Source organism: Lithobates pipiens, unplaced genomic scaffold (genome assembly GCF_037356315.1).
Source record: "Lithobates pipiens isolate NorthernLeopardFrog02 unplaced genomic scaffold, aLitPip1_a1.2 Scaffold_56, whole genome shotgun sequence".
Lineage (NCBI taxonomy): Eukaryota > Metazoa > Chordata > Amphibia > Anura > Ranidae > Lithobates > Lithobates pipiens.
The window spans coordinates 498420-519630 of record NW_027507878.1 but is presented as its reverse complement, the minus strand read 5'-3'; the positions used below and the strand labels follow the sequence as shown (position 1 = coordinate 519630).

Genomic DNA, 21211 nt, shown 5'->3' with positions numbered 1-21211 from the left:
AAGGCAGAAAATGTAGCATTAGCACCCTCTGCTGGTTACAGTGTGCCATCTACAAGTAATGCAACAAACCTCCAGCAGGGGGGGGGGGGGGGGGCGCTATGCAACAGACAGTGATTTGTCAGCAATTACAGCAAAGTCAGCTTAGCACCAAAAATAAATAAAATAAATAAATAGATTGAATCAGATACAATAGAACTCAATACATTTTATTTGAAATGAAATTCACTTCTAGTAAATGAACTGAGAAAAGCACAATTTATGTACATGAGCAACAAGGATGCAGATCGGGGGGGGGGGCACTGGCTGGCACCATCATGTAAGACATGTGAAAATGTGTAAATCAGTGATGCCCAGCTATGCCACCCATCAGTGTCATCAGTCCCACCCATCAGTGTCCAGCAATGCCACCTATCAGTGCCCACCTATCAGTGCCCATCTGTGCCACCTATCAGTGCCACCCATAATTACCCATCAGTGGCACCTATGGGTGCCCATCAGTGCCGCATACCAGTGCCACCTATAAGTACCCATCAGTGCCGCCTATCAGTGCCCGACAGTGCCACCTCATTGGTGCCACCTCATCGGTGCCACCTTATCAGTGCCCGTCAGTGCAGCCATATCAGTGCTCGTCATTGAAGAAGAAAACGTACTTATTTACAAAAAAAATGTAACAAACAAAGAAAAACTTTTTTTTTCAAATTTTTCTGTCTTATTTTATTTGTTGCACAAAAAATAAAAACCGCAGAGGTGATCAAATACCACCAAAAGAAAAGCTCTATTTGTGGGGAAAAAAAGGACGCAAAATGCGTTTTGGGTACAGCATTGCCAGTTAAATTACCAGTTAAAACGGCGCAGTGCCAAATTGCAAAAAAAAGTGCTGTGTTCAGGAAGGGGGGTAAAACCTTCCGGAGCTGAAGTGGTTAAGTTGGTTCTTAACCACTTTCAGCCCCGGACCATTTTGCTGGTCAAAGACCAGACCACTTTTTGCGATTCGGCACTGCGTCGCTTTAACTGACAATTGCGCGGTCGTGCGACGTGGCTCCCAAACAAAATTGGCGTCCTTTTTTTCCTCACAAATAGAACTTTCTTTTGGTGGTATTTGATCACCTTCATGGTTTTTATTTTTTGCGCTATAAACAAAAATAGAGCGACAATTTTGAAAAAAAACGCATTATTTTTTACTTTTTGTTATAATAAATATCCCCCAAAAATGTATATAAAAAAAAACATTTTTTTCCCTCAGTTTAGGCCGATACGTATTCTTCTACATATTTTTGGTAAAAAAAAAAAAAAAAAAAAAAAATCGCAATAAGCGACTATTGATTGGTTTTTTACAAAATAGGGGATAGTTTTATGGCATTTTTATTAATATTTTTTTTTACTAGTAATGGCGGCGATCAGCGATTTTTATTGTGACTGCAACATTATGGCGGACACATCGGACATTTTTGACACATTTTTGGGACCATTGTCATTTATACAGCAATCACTGCTATACAAATGCAGTGATTACTGTGTAAATGACACTGGCAGTGAAGGGGTTAACCAGTGGGTGGCAGTGTAGGGGTTAAGTGTTCCTAGGGGTGTGTTACTAACTGTGGGGGGCTGGGCTTTGTTTTAGTGAACACTGATCTCTGCTCCAATCACATGGAGCAGAGATCAGCGTCACTTGTTGCTAGGCACTTGCAAGGTCAGGGCAACCATTGGGGTACAGTATCTTTAGGCAGCCCTCATGAGTACATACATAGTGCGCAACTATTTTCATGCCCTAGGCGAGACTAACAGCCCCCCAGGGCGGGAGGGGGAGTGTTTACAGCTGGGGTGTCGTTAGTCTTGCCTAGGGCCGCTGGTGACAGGATCAGAGAGTGGACTCATAAACCAGGTTCAGAGGCATGGTGCCCGCCTGCTTCACTGGACCCCCTCTGCACAGGATAAGCTGCTGCTGACCTCCTCTGCAGCGGCAATAATGGAGGTCCTCCACAGCTGCTTGTTTCTCTGCAGAGTCGGTCAGCGCCCCAGCCATGTGTAGGCCCCCTCGAGTTCCCCTGGCCAGGATAATGGCAGAAGTCAGCGGCTGTGCCTCCTAGGTGCCCTAGCTGGAGCATCGGACACACACACACCGCTGCTAGCGCTACCATTACTCTTATCAGATTTTTACTGCAACCCCTTATCTATTGCCTTCCAATCTACTACCCTTACACTGAGACTAAAGCTGCTCCAGTAGCTCCTACACCCAACACTGCCCATACTGGGGTACTACTACTTTGACTGCCACAACTACTGCCCATAACCCTACCACTGCCTGTACTGGGCAAACCCACTGCCCTTTCTGTATTTAACTAGCTTGGACCTTGTGAAACGCGTTGTTCAGTAATGGTTAAAGCTTGGAATAACTGTATACAGTTTTCAGTCCGGAGCCTGAAAAGATTTAAAAAATATATAGACGATCAAAACGTTTTTACTGGACCAACAATCACGGCCACGTTCAAAGTCACCTACACCCCCCTTTCTTTCCCATGCTAATGATCAGTTTGAACTTCAGCAAGTTGTTTTCACCACATCTAGACGCATTGACTTGCTGCTGTGCGATTGGTTGATTAGCAATTTGTGTTACCAAGCAAATCGAACAGGTGTATCTAATAAAGTGGCCGGTGAGGGTATATAAAACTGCAGTGCTGCTACCGTTACTCTTACTATGTTTTTACAACTACCCCTCATCTAGTGCCTTCTAAGCTATTACCCTTACACTGAGACTTAAAGCGGACCTCCACCCTGAAGTGGAAGTTCTGCTCATCTGATCCCTCCCCCCCCTCCCGGTGCCACAATTGGCACCTTTCAGGGGGGAGGGGGGTGCAGATACCTGAATAATCCGGGTATCTGCACCCACTTCTGGGACAAGCTAGCCGCAGATGACCCCCCCCCCCCATTGTTTTCTGGGAAACACACAGTTCCCAGCGGGGACCAGCAGAGACGCGCAGCACGACTCGCGCATGCGCAGTAGGGAACCGGGCAGTGAAGCCGCAACGCTTCACTTCCCGATTCCCTGCCAGAGGATGGCGGCGGGGGGCAGCAGAGAGACGAGCGATCGCTCACCTGCCGCCGACATCGCTGGACCCTGGGACAGGTGAGTGTCCATTTATTAAAAGTCAGCAGCTGCAATATTTGTAGCTGCTGGCTTTTAATATTTTTCTTAAAGGTGCAGCTCCTCTTTAAGCTGCTCCAGTAACTACTACCAGAGCCGGGACAAGGGGTGGGTAGGAGGGACAGCTGCCCCTGGCGCAATGGTATATTGCAGGGGTAAGGGGGGCACCCTGAGCCTAACCCTAAGGGGAAGGGGGGGGGGTGTGCAGTTTGGCATCTTTGCCCTGGGTGCTGGATGACCTTGTCCCGGCACTGACTACTACCCCCAGCACTGCCCATACTGGGGTACTACTACTACTACTACTACTACATTCGCTGCCCATACCCAACCATGGCCTGTACTGGGCAAATCCACTGCAGCCGCTCTCTGTATTTAAAAAAAAAGTTTGGATTTTGTGAAAGGTCAGCATGCAATAGTTAAAGCCTGGAATAACTCTGTATACAGCTTTTCCTGAAGCTATATAAAAAAAAAATAATAATTAAAAAATATCAAAGCTTTTACTGGATATCAGACTATGCAGGCAGAAAACATAGCATTAGCACCCTCTGTTGGTTACAGTGTGCCATTTACAAGTAATGCAACAAACTTCCAGCAGGGGGTGCTATGACCTAGGCAGAAATTTACGACTACGGCAATCAATCCAGAGTCAGTTTAGCACCAAATAAAAAATGATTGGTTTGATCGGACACAAATAGAGTTCCTTGAATTTTATTTGAAATGTGGACGAAATTTATTTCTAGTACATGAACTGAGCAAAACACAATGAGCAGCAAGGATGGAGATTGGAGGGGGGGGGGTTACAACACAGGCTTAAAGAATATTTTTTTGGTCGACCACTATGGTCGTTTCACAGAGCCTGGATACGGACAGGTGGGGGACGGGCGGCTTCCTCCATTGCAGGATTCTTCATTTTAGGGTGAGGGAGTTGGCCTGGAGTCCTTTCACAGACACGTATGCGATCTCCTCTATGGGAAAACGGGTGGAAAATGTGAGAGGCTTTAGATGATTTAATTCTATGATGATCTTGTCTTCCTGGAACTGGAAGCAAGCCTGTAAGAAAAAGATAACATAGTGTCAGCTTGCTGAACTATAAAAAATTTTAAATAAAGTGTTGGCAATAAAGACAAAGACCACCACACCATTCATTGCAACAACAATCTCTACACTAGATAATGTGCACGTCGCTTATCTTATGTATTGCAGAAAAAAAAAAAAAGGTTAATGGAAGGATGAGCTTCTGTGCTGCGATGTTTTAGTGACAAGGTCTTTGAGGACGGTGTATCTCTGTCACCTAGAATAATAACTGAAGCCCTCAGGAGGTCAATAGCTGTTGGCCAGCTTGGCTTGCATACAGTGACTCCAGTCTCACCCAGGGTTCCATCAGAGGCTTCTTCGATTCCTTTAGCTGCGGCTGATGAACCTCCCATTTGATGGTGCCCCGAATACGTCAGGGCCCAAAACCACTAGGTGGGGATAGCTTCATGACAAAGATCTTTTTTTTTGCTGCCTGTAAGAGTGGCATTTTGACCACTAAGCAGGCATGTACTGGCCATTGGGACTACAGGGAGTTTCCTGGTGGGCCGATGGCTCAGTGGGCCGGTCAGGTGCAGTCCTGGAGCCACTCCTCTGACAGTGAGTGATTGCGATTTCACCCCTGTTAGGAGGAGCAGCTGCCGTCACTTGCTGGAGAGAGCATTAGGCTTTCTGCTCCCTCCAGCCTGCAGGGGGAGATAGACAGCTGGCAGACATTCCATCCTCTCTCCCCTTATCACACGACTGGAGAGAGGAAGGAGAAGCTGCCTTCAAAACTATGAGTACATGTGGGAGGGGGAGGAGAGGGAGGACACTCTGATGTAAGGGGAAGTGCTGATGGAGACACTCAAAATTAAAGTGGGCCGGCCATGATGAAGTCCAGGGCCAAATTTTTGTCCCAGTCCAGCCCTGCCACTAAGTGGGGCATTCTTACCACTGGCCACCAAAGAATTGGTTTTAGAAGGGTTTCTAGACATTAACATTTTTTTTTTCCCAAGGGTTCCTCTTGGGCAAAAAGGTTGAGAGAATAAAAAAAAAAAAAAAAAAAAAAAAGGGTGAGAACTGTGCAGAAGTGCCATGACACAGCTGGCATTTTGACAGCGAGTCTTAGGGGGCAGTGCTTGATCTTTAATGTAAAACAATGGACATGCTATGCCACGTTTATTTTTTACTGCGTCTTCTACAGATCACTGAACAAACTGTCAGCAAAATATCAAAGTCTTGTGTTTATACAAAAAAAAAAAAATCTCCCCTTTCCAGGGACCCAAATAGAAGTTTGTCCCAATAAGGGCCCCCGATCTGCCACTGTCCCAGCCATGGCTCCACTTCATATGCATACTTGACAGGGGTCCCATCTATGGTAACTTGAGGTAATTGAGAATTTGTGAAATAATTAATAGGCCCGAGGTAAAGTTTAGGAAGGACTGTGTGGGTAAAGCTGAGAGTTTCCCCAACAGAGTCTCAGTGCCCATAAGGGAGAGTGATGGAGGACAGCACCCATGAGGAGCAGAAGAAGGTTACTTCCTGCTACTGGGATGTAAAGCTCATCACAAACTTGAGGTCCTCCCCAAAGACACCAGCTGCTGGAGTGCCACTGATGTACTCTACCTTTGCAGGTATGCAAGGGCAGCACACAGCTTGATCTAGGGCCGTAGGAAGAAATGGTTCTTGCATTTGGATTTTGTAAGCAGTTGCACTCGAGTAAAGTTTCGGAACCTTGTTTCCACCTGGTCTGAAGTTTCCTAAAAGGGTGTAATGCAAATAACCAGCACCATCCCATGTGGTTCAGGTTACTAAAGGTACGAAAACATCAGTACAAGATGTGAAGACGCAAGGGTTACCTAGGGTAAGGAAAATATAAGCAGTCTGTCATGTGTGTGCTGGAGATAGGGTGGATAGCCTCTTGCGGGAGGGAGTTGTCAGCACTCTCTGTGAGTGGTCTATCTCCCATAGCAACGTGAACAAGTTCGAATTGCAGTGGTCCCCAGCCTGTATCCAGGTATTGAAGTGCATGCTTGGAGTCCATACCATGTGCACGGCAGGACCCCATATCATTACTGGAAGCGAGGTAGATGTGATACACTTGATGGGTGGATGTGGACAGAGCTCCGCATGTCCCTCCTCAATGCAGATTACAGGAGGTGGTGTACATTGTCATGGGGGACCTAAGAGATAAGTGGAGGAGATCAGGTAAGGTCAGGGCTGGACTTACCATTGGGCTTGACTGGGCTCAAGCCCATGGGCCCCACTCAATAGGGGGCCCCGCAGGCCCCGCCAAGATACATAGCCGAGTGTACTCGGCTCGGCTCCACTCACAGTCATGCCCAGTCCCGTCCAATGATGGATACAACACAGGGACTGGGCGTGACTATGAGCCGAGCCGAGCACACTCGGCTACACTCGACTGCGAGAGGACCCAAGAGCCGCCGAGAGGACCCAAGAGCCGCCGAGAGGACCCAAGAGCCGCCGAGAGGACCCAAGAGCCGCCGAGAGGACCCAAGAGCCGCCGAGAGGACCCAAGAGCCGCCGAGAGGACCCAAGAGCCGCCGAGAGGACCCAAGAGCCGCCGAGAGGACCCAAGAGCCGCCGAGAGGACCCAAGAGCCGCCGGACTCTGTATCTCAGCGGCACCATTTTTAAACTTCAAGACTGCAATGACAAGGCTGCAAATGACAAGGCTGCAATGAAACTTGACAAGGCTGCAGATGGACACTGATAAGGCTGTATTGATGAGAATTTGAATGCAAGCTTTTTTCCTTAAACTTCCCTACTAAACTTGGGGTGCGTGTTATACTCCAGCGCGTGTTATACGCTGATAAATACGATAATGTATAGAAGGTAGGGCCCAAAAGTGACTCAAGCCCAGGGGCCCCCCCATCACCCTAAGTCCTGCCCTGGGTAAGGTGCAAGTGTACAGTCATCTCTAAAAGCAGAGGCCCACCTCAAGGTTGTGTATTCCCCAAAGGCAGGCTCAGACTTGTTCCAGGACACAAGAGCAAAAAGTACTCACATGTACTAAAGGGATCCTGTTGTAGGTGCCTAAAGTGGTCCAAAAGAACCCACCCTATGGCAGGCCTCTCATGTGACCCTTGTTTGGTGCTTAACCAGGAGTTAAGCTTTGGGGATGCGATGACCACAACAAACCCCCTACCCACAACATGCCAATGAGCTTCATCTCCCAACCAGTCCCCCACTACTCCCCAGATTGAGCCTTTACAGGAGACTCTATAGTGACATTCCCTGTCAGGGATTTCCTGATCCGCGGTCCCCGATCTTCCTTTAATTATGTCACATTTTCAAGAACACCTACATGCACAAAACAGAAATGAAACGTGGAAATTTTTGTAAGCCGAGAATTCTGCCAATCAGTGATCTGACCAACAGCAACAATTCACTAGGCAGTATATCATAGCACACAATGGCAGCATGATGGAATTCCTTGGATCTTCCCATGTGGGAGGTTCTCATCATAGCAAAGCCTATATAACCCTCACTGAAGCCATCACTGGCTGCCTACCGCATCATTCAGAGATAGATATTCTGTGTCCAGTATGAACAGTGATACCACATTGCCCCATCCAACATTTGTCCTGCCCCTCCCAGCATAGACTTACCGTGGTGTCTGACCCCTCCTGGAAGGGGAAGAAGCTTTCCCTCAGCTCCTGTCCCCAGACACCGTCCACCCTCGAGTTCAGGATTATCTTGTGCTGGTCTCCAGAATGTTCAAATCGAGGTTCAAAGTGTAACACTAAATTATTTTCATCTTTTCCAAAGTTTATGGCAAACCTAGAAAGACAGAAACAGCGATTATTCTGCTCAGCTGACCTTGTTGGATATCGCACTCCAGTCATTCACCAGTGGTCCTCCCGTGGGTATCAGAGGTACTTCTGCCACTTTTAAAGAGGAAGTAAACCCTGATGAGTTTACTTCCCCTTTGATTCCCTGCAAAGGTAAAGCATAATGGACTACTATGCATCGCATCGCATAGTAGTCCATTATGTGTCACTTACCTGACACAGGAGCCAGCGATGTCACCGCTGTCCCCTGTAGTTCCGAGCGTCCATCTTCTTGGTGGGTCTCGCTGCTCCAGTGCTGTGATTCGCCGGAGCAGCAATGACGTCACTCCCACACATGTGTACGGGAGCCGACACTCGCGGCATATCGCCACGATCTGCGGCCTGCCCAGTGCGCCTGCGCACCGCTGCCTACAGCGCATGTGCCGTAGACAGCGGTGGCTGTCTTTTGGCAAATATCTCCTAAACCATGTAGGCTTAGGAGATATTTCTTGGACCTACAGGCAAGCCTTAATCTAGGCTTATCTGTAGGTCAAAGTGGTTTGTAAGGGTTTACAACCACTTTAATACTTCATAATAGCAAACTTTATAAAAAAAAAAATCAGCTAAAGTTTTTGGAGACTTAAAGAGTTTGCTTTAAAAAGATAAAATTCTATACAAATGGGGTCCTGGTAATACACATCCCCATACCAAAAAACAGGGCCAGATTAAGAACATCGTGGGCCTGGTGCTGAGGATTTTGGTGGGGCCTTTTATAAACAATAAATAAAAATGCTAACTATTTTTTGTTATAACAAATTAAATTAGAGAGAGAAGGAGGATGAGAGATGGATACTTGTACATTATGGCATAACCTACCCAAGGGCCTCTAAAAAGTAGTACTGTTAGAAAAGTTTACTACCGCTTTACTATCACCGGAGCCTCTCATGGGGCCCCTACTGACCCTGTGGCCCTTGGGCAGTGCCTAAGTACATGGTTGTCAACATTTCAAAAATATTTTCAGGGACGCTTTTTTCACAAGTGCTATATTTAGAGTAGCTGACATCCCCCATGTTCCTCTATACATCACAATAGTAATTACAAAATAAAATAAGTACTAATAATGGGGCAGAACAAATATGAGGACTGTGAGATTTCCTTTAGTTGAACTGACAAAAGTGCCCATTCTAGAGCTGGTAACATTGAGGAACATATAATTTTAACATATAATTTTAAAGAACAGTTTTTGTGGGTAAGAGGCATAGGGGAGGAGTATGGATGGTATAAAAGTGGGAAGTATGTGCAGGTGAGGGAGAGGAATGTCTAACAGTGGGCCCTATGTACGAGAGGAGTGCAGAGGATATGGCAGAAGGCACTATGTACAGGAGAGGAGTGTGAAGAGTAAGACAGTGGGCAGTATGCACAGCAGAGGAGTGTAGAGGGTATGACATTGGGCACTATATATAAGAGAAGAGTGTTGAGGGTATGACAGTGGGCACTATGTACAGGAGAGTAGGACAGTAAGCAGTAATTACAGGAGAGGAGTGTGGAGGGAGGGTATGACGGTGGGCACTATGTATAGGAGAGGAGTGTTGGAGGTATGACAGTGGGCACTATGTATATGAGAGGAGTATGGAGGGTATGATAGTTAGTAGTATGTACAGGAGAGGAGTGTGGAGGGTATGACAGTGGGCACTATGTATAGGAAAGAAGTGTTGGAGGTATGGCAGTGGGCACCATGTATAGGAGAGGAGTGTGGAGGGTATGACAGTGAGTAGTATGTACAGGAGAGGAGTATGGAGGGTATAGCGGTGGGCACTATGTATAGGAGAGGAGTATGGAGGGTATGGAGGTGGGCACTATGTATAGGAGAGGAGTATGGAGGGTATGGCGGTGGGCACTGTATAGGTGAGGAGTGTGAAGGGTACGACAGTGGACACTATGTACAGGAGAGAAGTGTATGACAGCGGGCACTATGTACAGGTGAGGAGTGTGTAGGATATGACAGCGGGCATTATGTATAGGAGAGAAGTGTGGAGGGTATGACAGTGAGCAGTATGTACAGGAGAGAAGTGTGGAGAGTATGACAGTGGGCGCTATGTATAGGAGAGAAGTGTGGAGAGTATGACAGTGGGCACTATGTATAGGAGAGGAGGATGAAGTAATCTGGGAAGGAAAAATGTAAAGGTTTGTGGAAGGATGTTTAGGGGCTGCGTAGTGGTTAAGCGGGCCAGACATGGATTGAAATTACACCAATTAAGCAGAGACCAGCCATAGTCGATCTATGTATGGGGTAGCTGGTTTTACACAAGTCAACCTATTAACCGACTTGAGTACAACCAGCCTGTCAGGTTTTCCCCAAAACAATCAGTGCTGCCAGCTATAGTTAGCAACACTAATCATTGTATTCACTGGCAGAACACAATAACACTGCAGGAGTGATTGTCCCATTCACAGGTCAGCAGGTGAGAGGGTGTGTGGGGACAGGCTGGGGAGAGATACTAGTCAGTCCCTGGGTAGGCGCTGGTTAGTATCAGAGTCAGATACACACAGGTTACATACGCCACCATCATTAGAGCGAGAGCAATAATTCTAGCACTAGACCTCCTCTGTAACTCTAAACATGTAACCTGTAAAAAAATGTAAAGCATGGCTTAATACACAACAAAAAATCGTGATAACTTTAGTGTTTTTTTTTTATGAATGAAACAGTTTCTTTCCAACATAAAAAGTTGCAAATACCACCATTTTATTCCATAGGGTGTCGGCTAAAACAATATATAATGCTTGAGGGTTATGAGTAATTTTCTAGCATAAAAAAATGATGATTTTTACATGTAGGAGAGAAGTCTCAGAATGGGCCTGGTTGCCAAGGGGTTAATTATCATAAGTAATATACAAATAATTATTATAAGCTCTGTGAGTTCATCCTCTCCGTCTGCTGCAGAGTGTTCCAGCTTGTATTTATACTGCTGCTCTGTATGTAGCTTCTGACAGGCTGCGCAAGGAACCCCGTATCTCCGGAACCATAGATGATAGCAGCCCCATATTTTAACCAGTGCTGGAGTGGGTCTTTAGCTACCTACCCCCCAAATATGGGGTCTCTGACTCCTGATCGCCGAGCTACAATCCTCGAAGTAGATTTTTTTTTTTTTGATTTTTTGATTTTATTTATTTTTTTTTGGGCAAATGGGCCTATCTTGAGAAAGGGGCCTGGAGCTGCAGCTCCAATAGCCCCTATGTTAATCCGGCCCTGCCAAAAAATACCTAAAGTGATCCTGTAGCCTGTATATGGACATATAGGCATTTACATATTATTAGCAAGCGGTAAGTAAGCTTTAAGACATTCCCTCACTGGCATTTCTAGTTTTAGCCACTGTGGAACAATTCATCCTGAAGTGTCACAATAGAGTAATTCATGTCTGGTCTCAGCTCTTCTATCCTACTACTGAGAGAGAAGGGTGATCACTGTTGAGGGAGCAGAGCGACCCGAGCGACTTCTAGGAAAGGGAACAGGGGGGCCGAGCTACTGCTGAGAATGCCCAAGTGCCACCTGTGGGAGGTAGGGTTGCCACCTTTTCTTCAAGTCAAACCCGAACACTTTAGAGGTGCACAGCAATTGTTTTTTTTATAGTATAAACTATAAATATATATATATATATATATATATATATATATATATATATATATATATATATATATATATATATATATATATATATATATATATATATATATATATATATATTTTGCTATTAAATAACATTTCTAATAATATGAAGTTAACAACAAGAGTTCCTCTTTTACATCTGAACCTGTAGAGTTCCTTTCACTGTAAGGTGGTACTCTGCAGACTCTGATGTCAGGGGGAACTTTGGGACTCTGACATAAGGGATGCTTTGGGAACCCTGATTTAAGGGGGAACTCTGATGTATGGAGAGGACTCTGATGTAAGGGGGAATACTGTGGCCTCTGGTATAAAGAGGAGCTGTGATGTAAGGGGTGCTCTGAGAACCCTGAATTACCTTAGTGTACTCACTCAGTGGCAGGAGAGAGAAGGAGGGAGACTTCAGTCACAGACAGGAATGGACGGTGAGCTCACTCACCCTTTGGCAGTCAGCACCTCTCATCCAGATGTATCTGGAAGCCATAGTCCGGTCTAAATAATGTGTCCGGGTATCAGGCACTCTGAAACCTGGACGCATGATTCCAAACCCGAACTGTCCGGGTGAATCCTGGACAGGTGGCAACCCTAGTGGGAGGGAGAAGGGGAGCTGAACTAACAAGGTAAAGCTGGGAAGGGGAGCCGAGTTGCTGAGTCACTGCTGGGAGGTGGAGCAGCTGAGAAGTCACTAATTTGTGCCCTTTCACTCCGTTGCCATTCCAAGGGTGTTGGGGCTCTAACTAGGTAGGGGATAGCGACAAAGTGCTTTCTACTGTCAATTTTGAAGACATCTTTAGTGGGGGTCCATGAGGAGAGAAAGACAACAATGTATGTCAGTTGTCACATTTCAGATGATGGCTGATAAGTCAGACAAGTTTTATCCAGGATGAGATTTTGTCACAATGTAGACACACAAATGTTGGAGCTAACTTTGCTCTGAGCAAAACAATCTGATGTCCGGTATTTGAGGGACCACGCACCCCCAAAATCCCAGTGAGGGGGTCAGTAGGATGCATTGTACACAGAGCACACCTCTACTTTTATAAGTTGTACATTTGGCAAAATGATTGTATTATACGGAGATCAGATAGATATATATTGTATAATGAGAAAACTAGGCGAGAATCTTCACCTACCTTTTACAGTCCGTCGGAATGAATCCCCCAACCTCCACACTGTGACCGGGTTTGAAGACAAAGTTATACAAGACAACATCCTGTATAGGAGAAAGGAGAGAATTTATTATTACACCCTGTATAATAGAGAGGGAGATGATTATTACACCCCGTATAATAGACAAGGGGGATGATTATTACACCCCGTATAATAGACAAGGGGGATGATTGTTACACCCCGTATAATAGACAAGGGGGATGATTATTACACCCCGTATAATAGACGAGGGGGGTGATTATTACACCCTGTATAATAGACGAGGGGGGTGATTATTACACCCCGTATAATAGACGAGGGGGGTGATTATTACACCCCGTATAATAGACGAGGGGGGTGATTATTACACCCCGTATAATAGAAGAGGGGGGTGATTATTACACCCCGTATAATAGAAGAGGGGGGTGATTATTACACCCTGTATAATAGACGAGGGGGATGATTATTACACCCCGTATAATAGACGAGGGGGATGATTATTACACCCCGTATAATAGACGAGGGGGATGATTATTACACCCCGTATAATAGACGAGGGGGATGATTATTACACCCCGTATAATAGACGAGGGGGGTGATTATTACACCCCGTATAATAGACGAGGGGGGTGATTATTACACCCCGTATAATAGACGAGGGGGATGATTATTACACCCCGTATAATAGACGAGGGGGATGATTATTACACCCCGTATAATAGACGAGGGGGATGATTATTACACCCCGTATAATAGACGAGGGGGATGATTATTACACCCCGTATAATAGACGAGGGGGGTGATTATTACACCCCGTATAATAGACGAGGGGGGTGATTATTACACCCCGTATAATAGACGAGGGGGGTGATTATTACACCCCGTATAATAGACGAGGGGGGTGATTATTACACCCCGTATAATAGACGAGGGGGGTGATTATTACACCCCGTATAATAGAAGAGGGGGGTGATTATTACACCCCGTATAATAGAAGAGGGGGGTGATTATTACACCCTGTATAATAGAAGAGGGGGATGATTATCACACCCCGTATAATAGAAGGGGGGGATGATTATTACACCCCGTATAATAGACGAGGGGGGATGATTATTACACCCCGTATAATAGACGAGGGGGGATGATTATTACACCCCGTATAATAGACGAGGGGGGATGATTATTACACCCCGTATAATAGAAGAGGGGGATGATTATCACACCCTGTATAATAGAAGAGGGGGATGATTATCACACCCTGTATAATAGAAGAGGGGGATGATTATTACACCCCGTATAATAGACGAGGGGGGATGATTATTACACCCCGTATAATAGACGAGGGGGGATGATTATTACACCCCGTATAATAGAAGAGGGGGGTGATTATTACACCCCGTATAATAGAAGAGGGGGGTGATTATTACACCCCGTATAATAGAAGAGGGGGGTGATTATTACACCCCGTATAATAGAAGAGGGGGATGATTATTACACCCTGTATAATAGAAGAGGGGGAGGATTGTTACACCCTGTATAATAGAAGAGGGGGAGGATTGTTACACCCTGTATAATAGACGAGGGGGATGATTATTACACCCTGTATAATAGACAGACGAGACCTCTAATGGATGCAGTTACTGTACTCAGGATAAATTTGGGATTTTCGTGGGTCGCAGACATTTGTCAGATCCTTTGTGTGGGGGAGGGGAGGGAGCTCAGACATCCCCAGCAGATCACAAATGTCTTCTAATGACAGATCAATGACTTGACAATGTATACATTTTCTCTTATAATGTTCAGGTCATGTATGCCGGCTGCCCAGACCTTTATATAAGTTATAGTCCCATCTATAGACAGCCAGACAGTGGCAATTACTGACCGGCACAAGGCCTGCCCAGCATTCATGTTTAGTAATCATTATGTACTTGGTGTGTACAGGATGAATTGAATTCCGGTCAGCATGTTAGTTTGTCACATTTATCTCAAATATCTGATCTGTCTGGGGCACCCCCCCCCCCCTTTCCCCCTCCCCCACCTTTCATCCTGCATGAAAAGAGGTAAAGATCGGCCACAATGAATAAACCCAGAAGGGTCGGACATGTTAAATCTCAGTATAGGACCATTATATTTATAAAACTGCACAGGAAATGGTTAATTTAATAAAAAAAAAAAAAAAAAAAAAACGGGGGGGGGGGGGGGGGGTGACAAAGGGGGAGACATGGAAATAAGAATTCACTAAGAGGAAGCATGGAGCAGAGGAGGGTCTGAGCCATCCCAGTATATACCGTATACTAACAATACCCAGGAAGGCAGACCCAGCTCTGTGCCAGGATATCAAAAGATATTCATCACACAACAACAATATACCAACTACAACCAACAGCATTGTTTGCATCACTGTAACCCTCCACCCACTGCACCACCAACCACTGCCCTCACCCAGCAACCCTCCACCCACTGCACCACCAACCACTGCCCTCACCCAGCAACCCTCCACCCACTGCACCACCAACCACTGCCCTCACCCAGCAACCCTCCACCCACTGCACCACCAACCACTGCCCTCACCCAGCAACCCTGCACCCACTGCACCACCAACCACTGCCCTCACCCAGCAACCCTGCACCCACTGCCCCACCAACCACTGCCCTCACCCAGCAACCCTGCACCCACTGCCCCACCAACCACTGCCCTCACCCACCAACCCTCCACCCACTGCACCACCAACCACTGCCCTCACCCAGCAACCCTCCACCCACTGCCCCACCAACCACTGCCCTCACCCACCAACCCTCCACCCACTGCACCACCAACCACTGCCCTCACCCACCAACCCTCCACCCACTGCACCACCAACCACTGCCCTCACCCAGCAACCCTCCACCCACTGCACCACCACCCACTGCCCTCACCCAGCAACCCTCCACCCACTGCACCACCAACCACTGCCCTCACCCAGCAACCCTCCACCCACTGCCCCACCAACCACTGCCCTCACCCAGCAACCCTGCACCCACTGCCCCACCAACCACTGCCCTCACCCAGCAACCCTCCACCCACTGCCCCACCAACCACTGCCCTCACCCAGCAACCCTCCACCCACTGCCCCACCAACCACTGCCCTCACCCAGCAACCCTGTACCCACTGCCCCACCAACCACTGCCCTCACCCAGCAACCCTGCACCCACTGCACCACCAACCACTGCCCTCACCCAGCAACCCTGCACCCACTGCACCACCAACCACTGCCCTCACCCAGCAACCCTGCACCCACTGCACCACCAACAACTGCCCTCACCCAGCAACCCTCCACCCATTGCTCCACCACACCACTGCCCTCACCCCGCAACCCTCCACCCACTGCACCACCAACCACTGCCCTCACCCAGCAACCCTCCACCCACTGCACCACCAACCACTGCCCTCACCCAGCAACCCTCCACCCACTGCCCCACCAACCACTGCCCTCACCCAGCAACCCTCCACCCACCACTGCCTACACAACCCATTTTCTCAGCTTCCATCGGTGCTCATACTCACTTTCTCTGCCATGCTGCTTCCTTATCAGACAAACTTGTGATCAGCTGCACTTCTACCTCTTCATATATAAGAGGTCTGCTGGGGGCGGAGCCAGTCAGGAGGGAGGAGTCACCCCGCCCAGCGCTCCCTGGACTGAGAATTCATTACAGAGAATGAATGAAATGTGGGTGGGGTGTGACTGAGCATGGGGCGCCCATCGTCACCCTGCTGGGGTGTCACCACTCACCACAAACAGCAAGGGGGGGGGCAAAAGATGACCGTCCTCAAAGTCATTTCTACAACACAAAGGGGGAGATTTACTAAGACTGGAGAGTGCAAAACCTGGTGCAGCTGTGCATGGGAGCCAATCAGCTTCTCACTTCAGCTTCTTCAATTAAGCTTTGCCAAAAAAAAGAAATCCTGGAAGCTGATTGGTTTCTATGCAGAGCTGCACCGGATTCTCTTCTCTTCGGTTTTAGTAAACCGACCCCAAAGTAACAATTTCCATTCCCTGCCCCCCACCTCGTATCCCGATACCAACCACTACATCCCTTGGTAGCTTCTTTGAGTATAGATCTCTGTTTGTCCCAATCATCTTTGAAGCCATTTACTGCTGACGGACTCGCTACCTCTGCTGGAGGTCTATTCCAAGCATCAACTACCCTTCCAGTAAAATATTACTTTCCAAGATGAGTTTGGAACTTTCCTCCCGTTAGTTGGAGGTCGTGTCCCCGAGTTCTTCATCTTGGCGTCATATTGGAAATCCCGCCCTCCACATCCTTATTCGCCCCCCTTGATGTATTTAAAGGTTTTGGTCATGTCCATCCTTTCCCTTCTTTCCTCCAGACTGGACATATGAAGTCCCTGCAGTCCCTCCTGATATGTTTTATCCCTTAACTCCTTCATCACCAGAACTCTCCTCATAGCCGGGCACACTCGTCCTGCGGGAAGATACATTCCACTACATGAACACGAATCCCCCTTCATTCCCATGTGGCTTCTTCATGTTTATGTTCTGCAGTGTAGAACACGGGACAGGCTGGATTTTTGCACATTTACATGCATTATGTGGGCCTATTGAAATAAATGATATGTGCCGATTTCATGTAGTGTTGTGCGTTTTGTTCTTCTGTCTCACCTATATGTATTTACTCTGTTGTTGTACTAAACTGTATCAGGTTCCTCTTCTGTTGCATGCTGACATCTAGTGGTAGTTTAGGGCAACTACAACTTGTTTGACTATCTCCCTGTGTCCTCCCCTCCTGTTTAGTGCTAGTTAGTGTAGTCTTAGCTACACACTCCCAGTTTCTACCATAGTCCCGCAGTCAGTGTTAGTTCTTCTCTGAAAACACAGTGCAGGAAAGTCATTGTCTTCTTACACTTTAAGGACTGGACACACATCCTCTGTACTCTTCTTATCTGAAGTAAAATGGCATTCGATTATTGATGAGGAAAGCTGCCTGTGGGTGGCGCCAGGTCCGCAGGTGATTACACTGACTGGGCAGACTATTGAAGTATGGCATGGAAAGAAGAGGGTTCCCCTAGGTCAGGGGTCTCCAAACTTTTTAAACAAAGGGCCAGTTTACTGTCCTTCAGACTTTAGGGGGAGCCGGACCGTGGCCATTGGAAGTAGAAATTGTCCTGGCGTCTGTGGGAGTAAACCATGCATCTTTGGCATTAGGGGGAAGAATAGTGACCCATCATTGGTGTGAGTAAAAGGAATTGTGCCCCTTTGTTGGTGTCAGTGGGAGGAAAAGTGTCCCCAAGGGCCAGATAAAGGCAAGCAAAGGGCTGCATCCGGCCCTCGGGGCCACAGTTTGGAGACCACTGTCCTAGGTGGACTGTATAGGCAACAAACAATTTGTATAGAACATTAATAAAATAGTATAGTAGTAGAAAAATATTTATTAGAATTTAAAAATAATAAATAAAATAGAAATGAAACCTCCATTTACTGAACGCAGTCAGTTAATATCACCATATAAAACATTTGTATGACGGAACCTCCTTACACCCAAAGCGTTTCGGGATAACGTCTATACCTTCCTCGCACCCCTGAAGAAGGAATAGACGCTACCCCGAAACACGTTGGGTGTAAGGAGGTTTATCATACAAATGTTTTATATGGGGATATTAACCACTTCCCGACCAGCGCACGACGATGTACGTCGACAGAATGGCACAGGCAGGCATATTGGCGTACAGGTACGTCCAATATTCGATGCCGCCCTGCCATCGGGAGCGCGCCGCCGGCGGCGCTCTCCCGCGCTGGTCGGGACCCCCGTGAGTCCGGTCGCAGGACCCGCGGACTCGATCGCTGCGGGCATCCCCGCGATCGTCTCACGGAGCGGCCGAATAGAGCAAATGCTGTGTAAACAACATTTGTCTATTCTGCCTAGCAACTAGTGACGCTGATCTCTGCTCCATGTGATTGGAGCAGAGATCAGTGTACACTAAATGAAAGCCCAACCCCCCCACAGTTAGTAACACACCCCTAGGAACACTTAACCCCTACACTGCCACCCACTGGTTAACCCTTTCACTGCCAGTGTCATTTACACAGGAATCACTGCATTTATATAGCAGTGATTACTGTATAAATGACAATGGTCCCAAAAATGTGTCAAAAATGTCCGATGTGTCCCCCACAATGTCGCAGTCACAATAAAAATCGCTGATCGCCGCCATTACTAGTAAAAAAAAAATAATAAAAAATTATTAATAAAAATGCTATAAAACTATCCCTATTTTGTAAACGCTATAACTTTTGTGCAAACCAATCAATAATCGCTTATTGCGATTTTTTTTACCAAAAATATGTAGAAGAATACGTATCGGCCTAAACTGAGGGAAAAAAATGTTTTTTTTATATATTTTTGGGGGATATTTATTATAACAAAAAGTAAAAAATAATGCGTTTTTTTCAAAATTGTCGCTCTATTTTTGTTTATAGCGCAAAAAATAAAAACCGCAGGGGTGATCAAATACCACCAAAAGAAAGCTCTATTTGTGGGAAAAAAAGGACGTCAATTTTGTTTGGGAGCCACGTCGCACGACCGCGCAATTGTCAGTTAAAGCGACGCAGTGCCGAATCGCAAAAAGTGGTCTGGTCTTTGACCAGCAAATTGGTTCGGTCTGCAAGTGGTTAACTGACTGCGTTCAGTAAATGGAGGTTTCATTTCTATTTTTTTTTTATCATGTTTAAATTCTAATAAATATTTTTCTACTACTATACTATTTTGTAATGTTCTATACAAATTGTTTTTTTGGTTATAAAGTCCACCTAGGGGAAACCTCTTCTTTTCATTTTGAATTTCGGATGTGGCACATAGTAAGCACTGTATTTGCCATTCGTTCTTTTTTCCTATTGAAGTACGGCAACGCATAAAGCAGCATTGGAAACCGAACGCAGATTCGCCATGAAACCTTCCTGTTCCTGCTGATACAAAGTCTGAATTGGCTTCGCAGATAGTTGAATGTATCTTTCTATGGATTGTGCATTGAGAAAAGTACAATATTATTTAGGGGCCAAATAAACAACTCTATGGGGCTGCCCATGGCCGTCATGTTGTATTTGGACGTAGGGTTAGGGTTGGGGTTAGGGTTAGCGGGTTAGGGTTAGGATGTTAGGGTTAGGGTTGGGGTGTTAGGTTTAGGGTTAGGGGATTAGGGTGTTAGGGTTAGGGTTGGGGTTAGGGTTAAAGGTTGGGGTTAGGGGTTAGCGGGTGTTAAGGTTAGGGTTAGGATGTTAGGGTTGGGGTGTTAGGTTTAGGGTAAGGGTTAGGGGGTTAGGGTTAGGGTGTTAGGTTTAGGGTTAGGGGCATAGGGTTAGGGGGTTAGGGTTGGTGTTAGGGTTAAAGGTTATGGTTAGGGGTTAGCGGGTTAGGGTTAGGATGTTAGGGTTAGTGTTGGGGTGTTAGGTTAAGGGTTAGGGGGTTAGGGTTGGGGTTAGGGTTAAAGGTTATGGTTAGGGGTTAGTGGGTTAGGGTTAGGATGTTAGGGTTAGTGTTGGGGTGTTAGGTTAAGGGTTAGGGGGTTAGGGTTGGGGTTAGGGTTAAAGGTTATGGTTAGGGGTTAGGGTTAGTGTTGGGGTGTTAGGTTTAGGGTTAGGGTGTTAGGGTTAGGGTGTTAGGGTTAAAGGTTATGGTTAGGGGTTAGCGGGTTAGGGTTAGGATGTTAGGGTTAGTGTTGGGGTGTTAGGTTTAGGGTTAGGGTGTTAGGGTTAGGGGTAGGGTTAGGGTAGGACTCAGGGATTGGAATAGGGACCTCCCCAAAGGCCAGAGGTCAGCAGGCATGTCTCCAGAGGTCAAAGGTCAAGAGGTTGCCTGACCCACCCCCACCAAAGTGTTCCGCCTACCCCAACTAAGTCGGGGCATGAACAAGTTTGGGTAAGCGCTTTGGGTGATGGATGATGCGCTGGTGCTGGAAATATGGATGATGCGCTGGTGTTGGAAACCCGAACTCCGACCCGCCATCAGAACCGGCTGCTTCATATAATCCATGGCCACTTCAGGAGCCAAGAACCTACCACACGGGGGGGGGGGGGGGTAATACACACTGTGGTATATGTCAGTGCTATATACATATATAAAAATAATAGTGTGTGAATGTGTGGGGGGGGGGAGGGGACATTAGAGTGTAAGCTCCTCTGGTACAGAGACTGATGGTTCAGTGTTCTCCGGGTGTTTTGGAACATCTGTGCATATGGCTGTGATCATCATGGGGACACCGGTGTACCTGGGCATGGGCTGTGTGAAATGTCTGTGCACCTGGCTAGGGGTGGTTTGTAGATTTCGGGGTAAATAACGGGTGGGAAGAGAGTAAAGCTGGCAATAGACGGGCAGATTTTTTTCTGAGAAAAGGGAAGGATCTGACCCGTCTTTATCCTCAGTCGGGTCGGGACGACTCGCAGGGAAATCTCCGGGG

General features: G+C 46.8%; 1 protein-coding gene across 1 annotated transcript; it reads right to left on the bottom strand.

Annotated features, from left to right (window-relative positions):
• Positions 1–3834: 3834 nt before the first annotated feature.
• LOC143957996 (galectin-1-like) lies at positions 3835–16386 on the bottom strand. The gene is made up of 4 exons (XM_077467437.1): positions 16307–16386; positions 12747–12826; positions 7788–7959; positions 3835–4192 (listed from the first exon to the last, which is right to left on the bottom strand). Exons 1-4 carry the CDS (start codon positions 16316–16318, stop codon positions 4049–4051), a joined length of 408 nt encoding a protein of 135 aa, XP_077323563.1. The 5' UTR covers positions 16319–16386; the 3' UTR covers positions 3835–4048.
• Positions 16387–21211: the final 4825 nt, after the last annotated feature.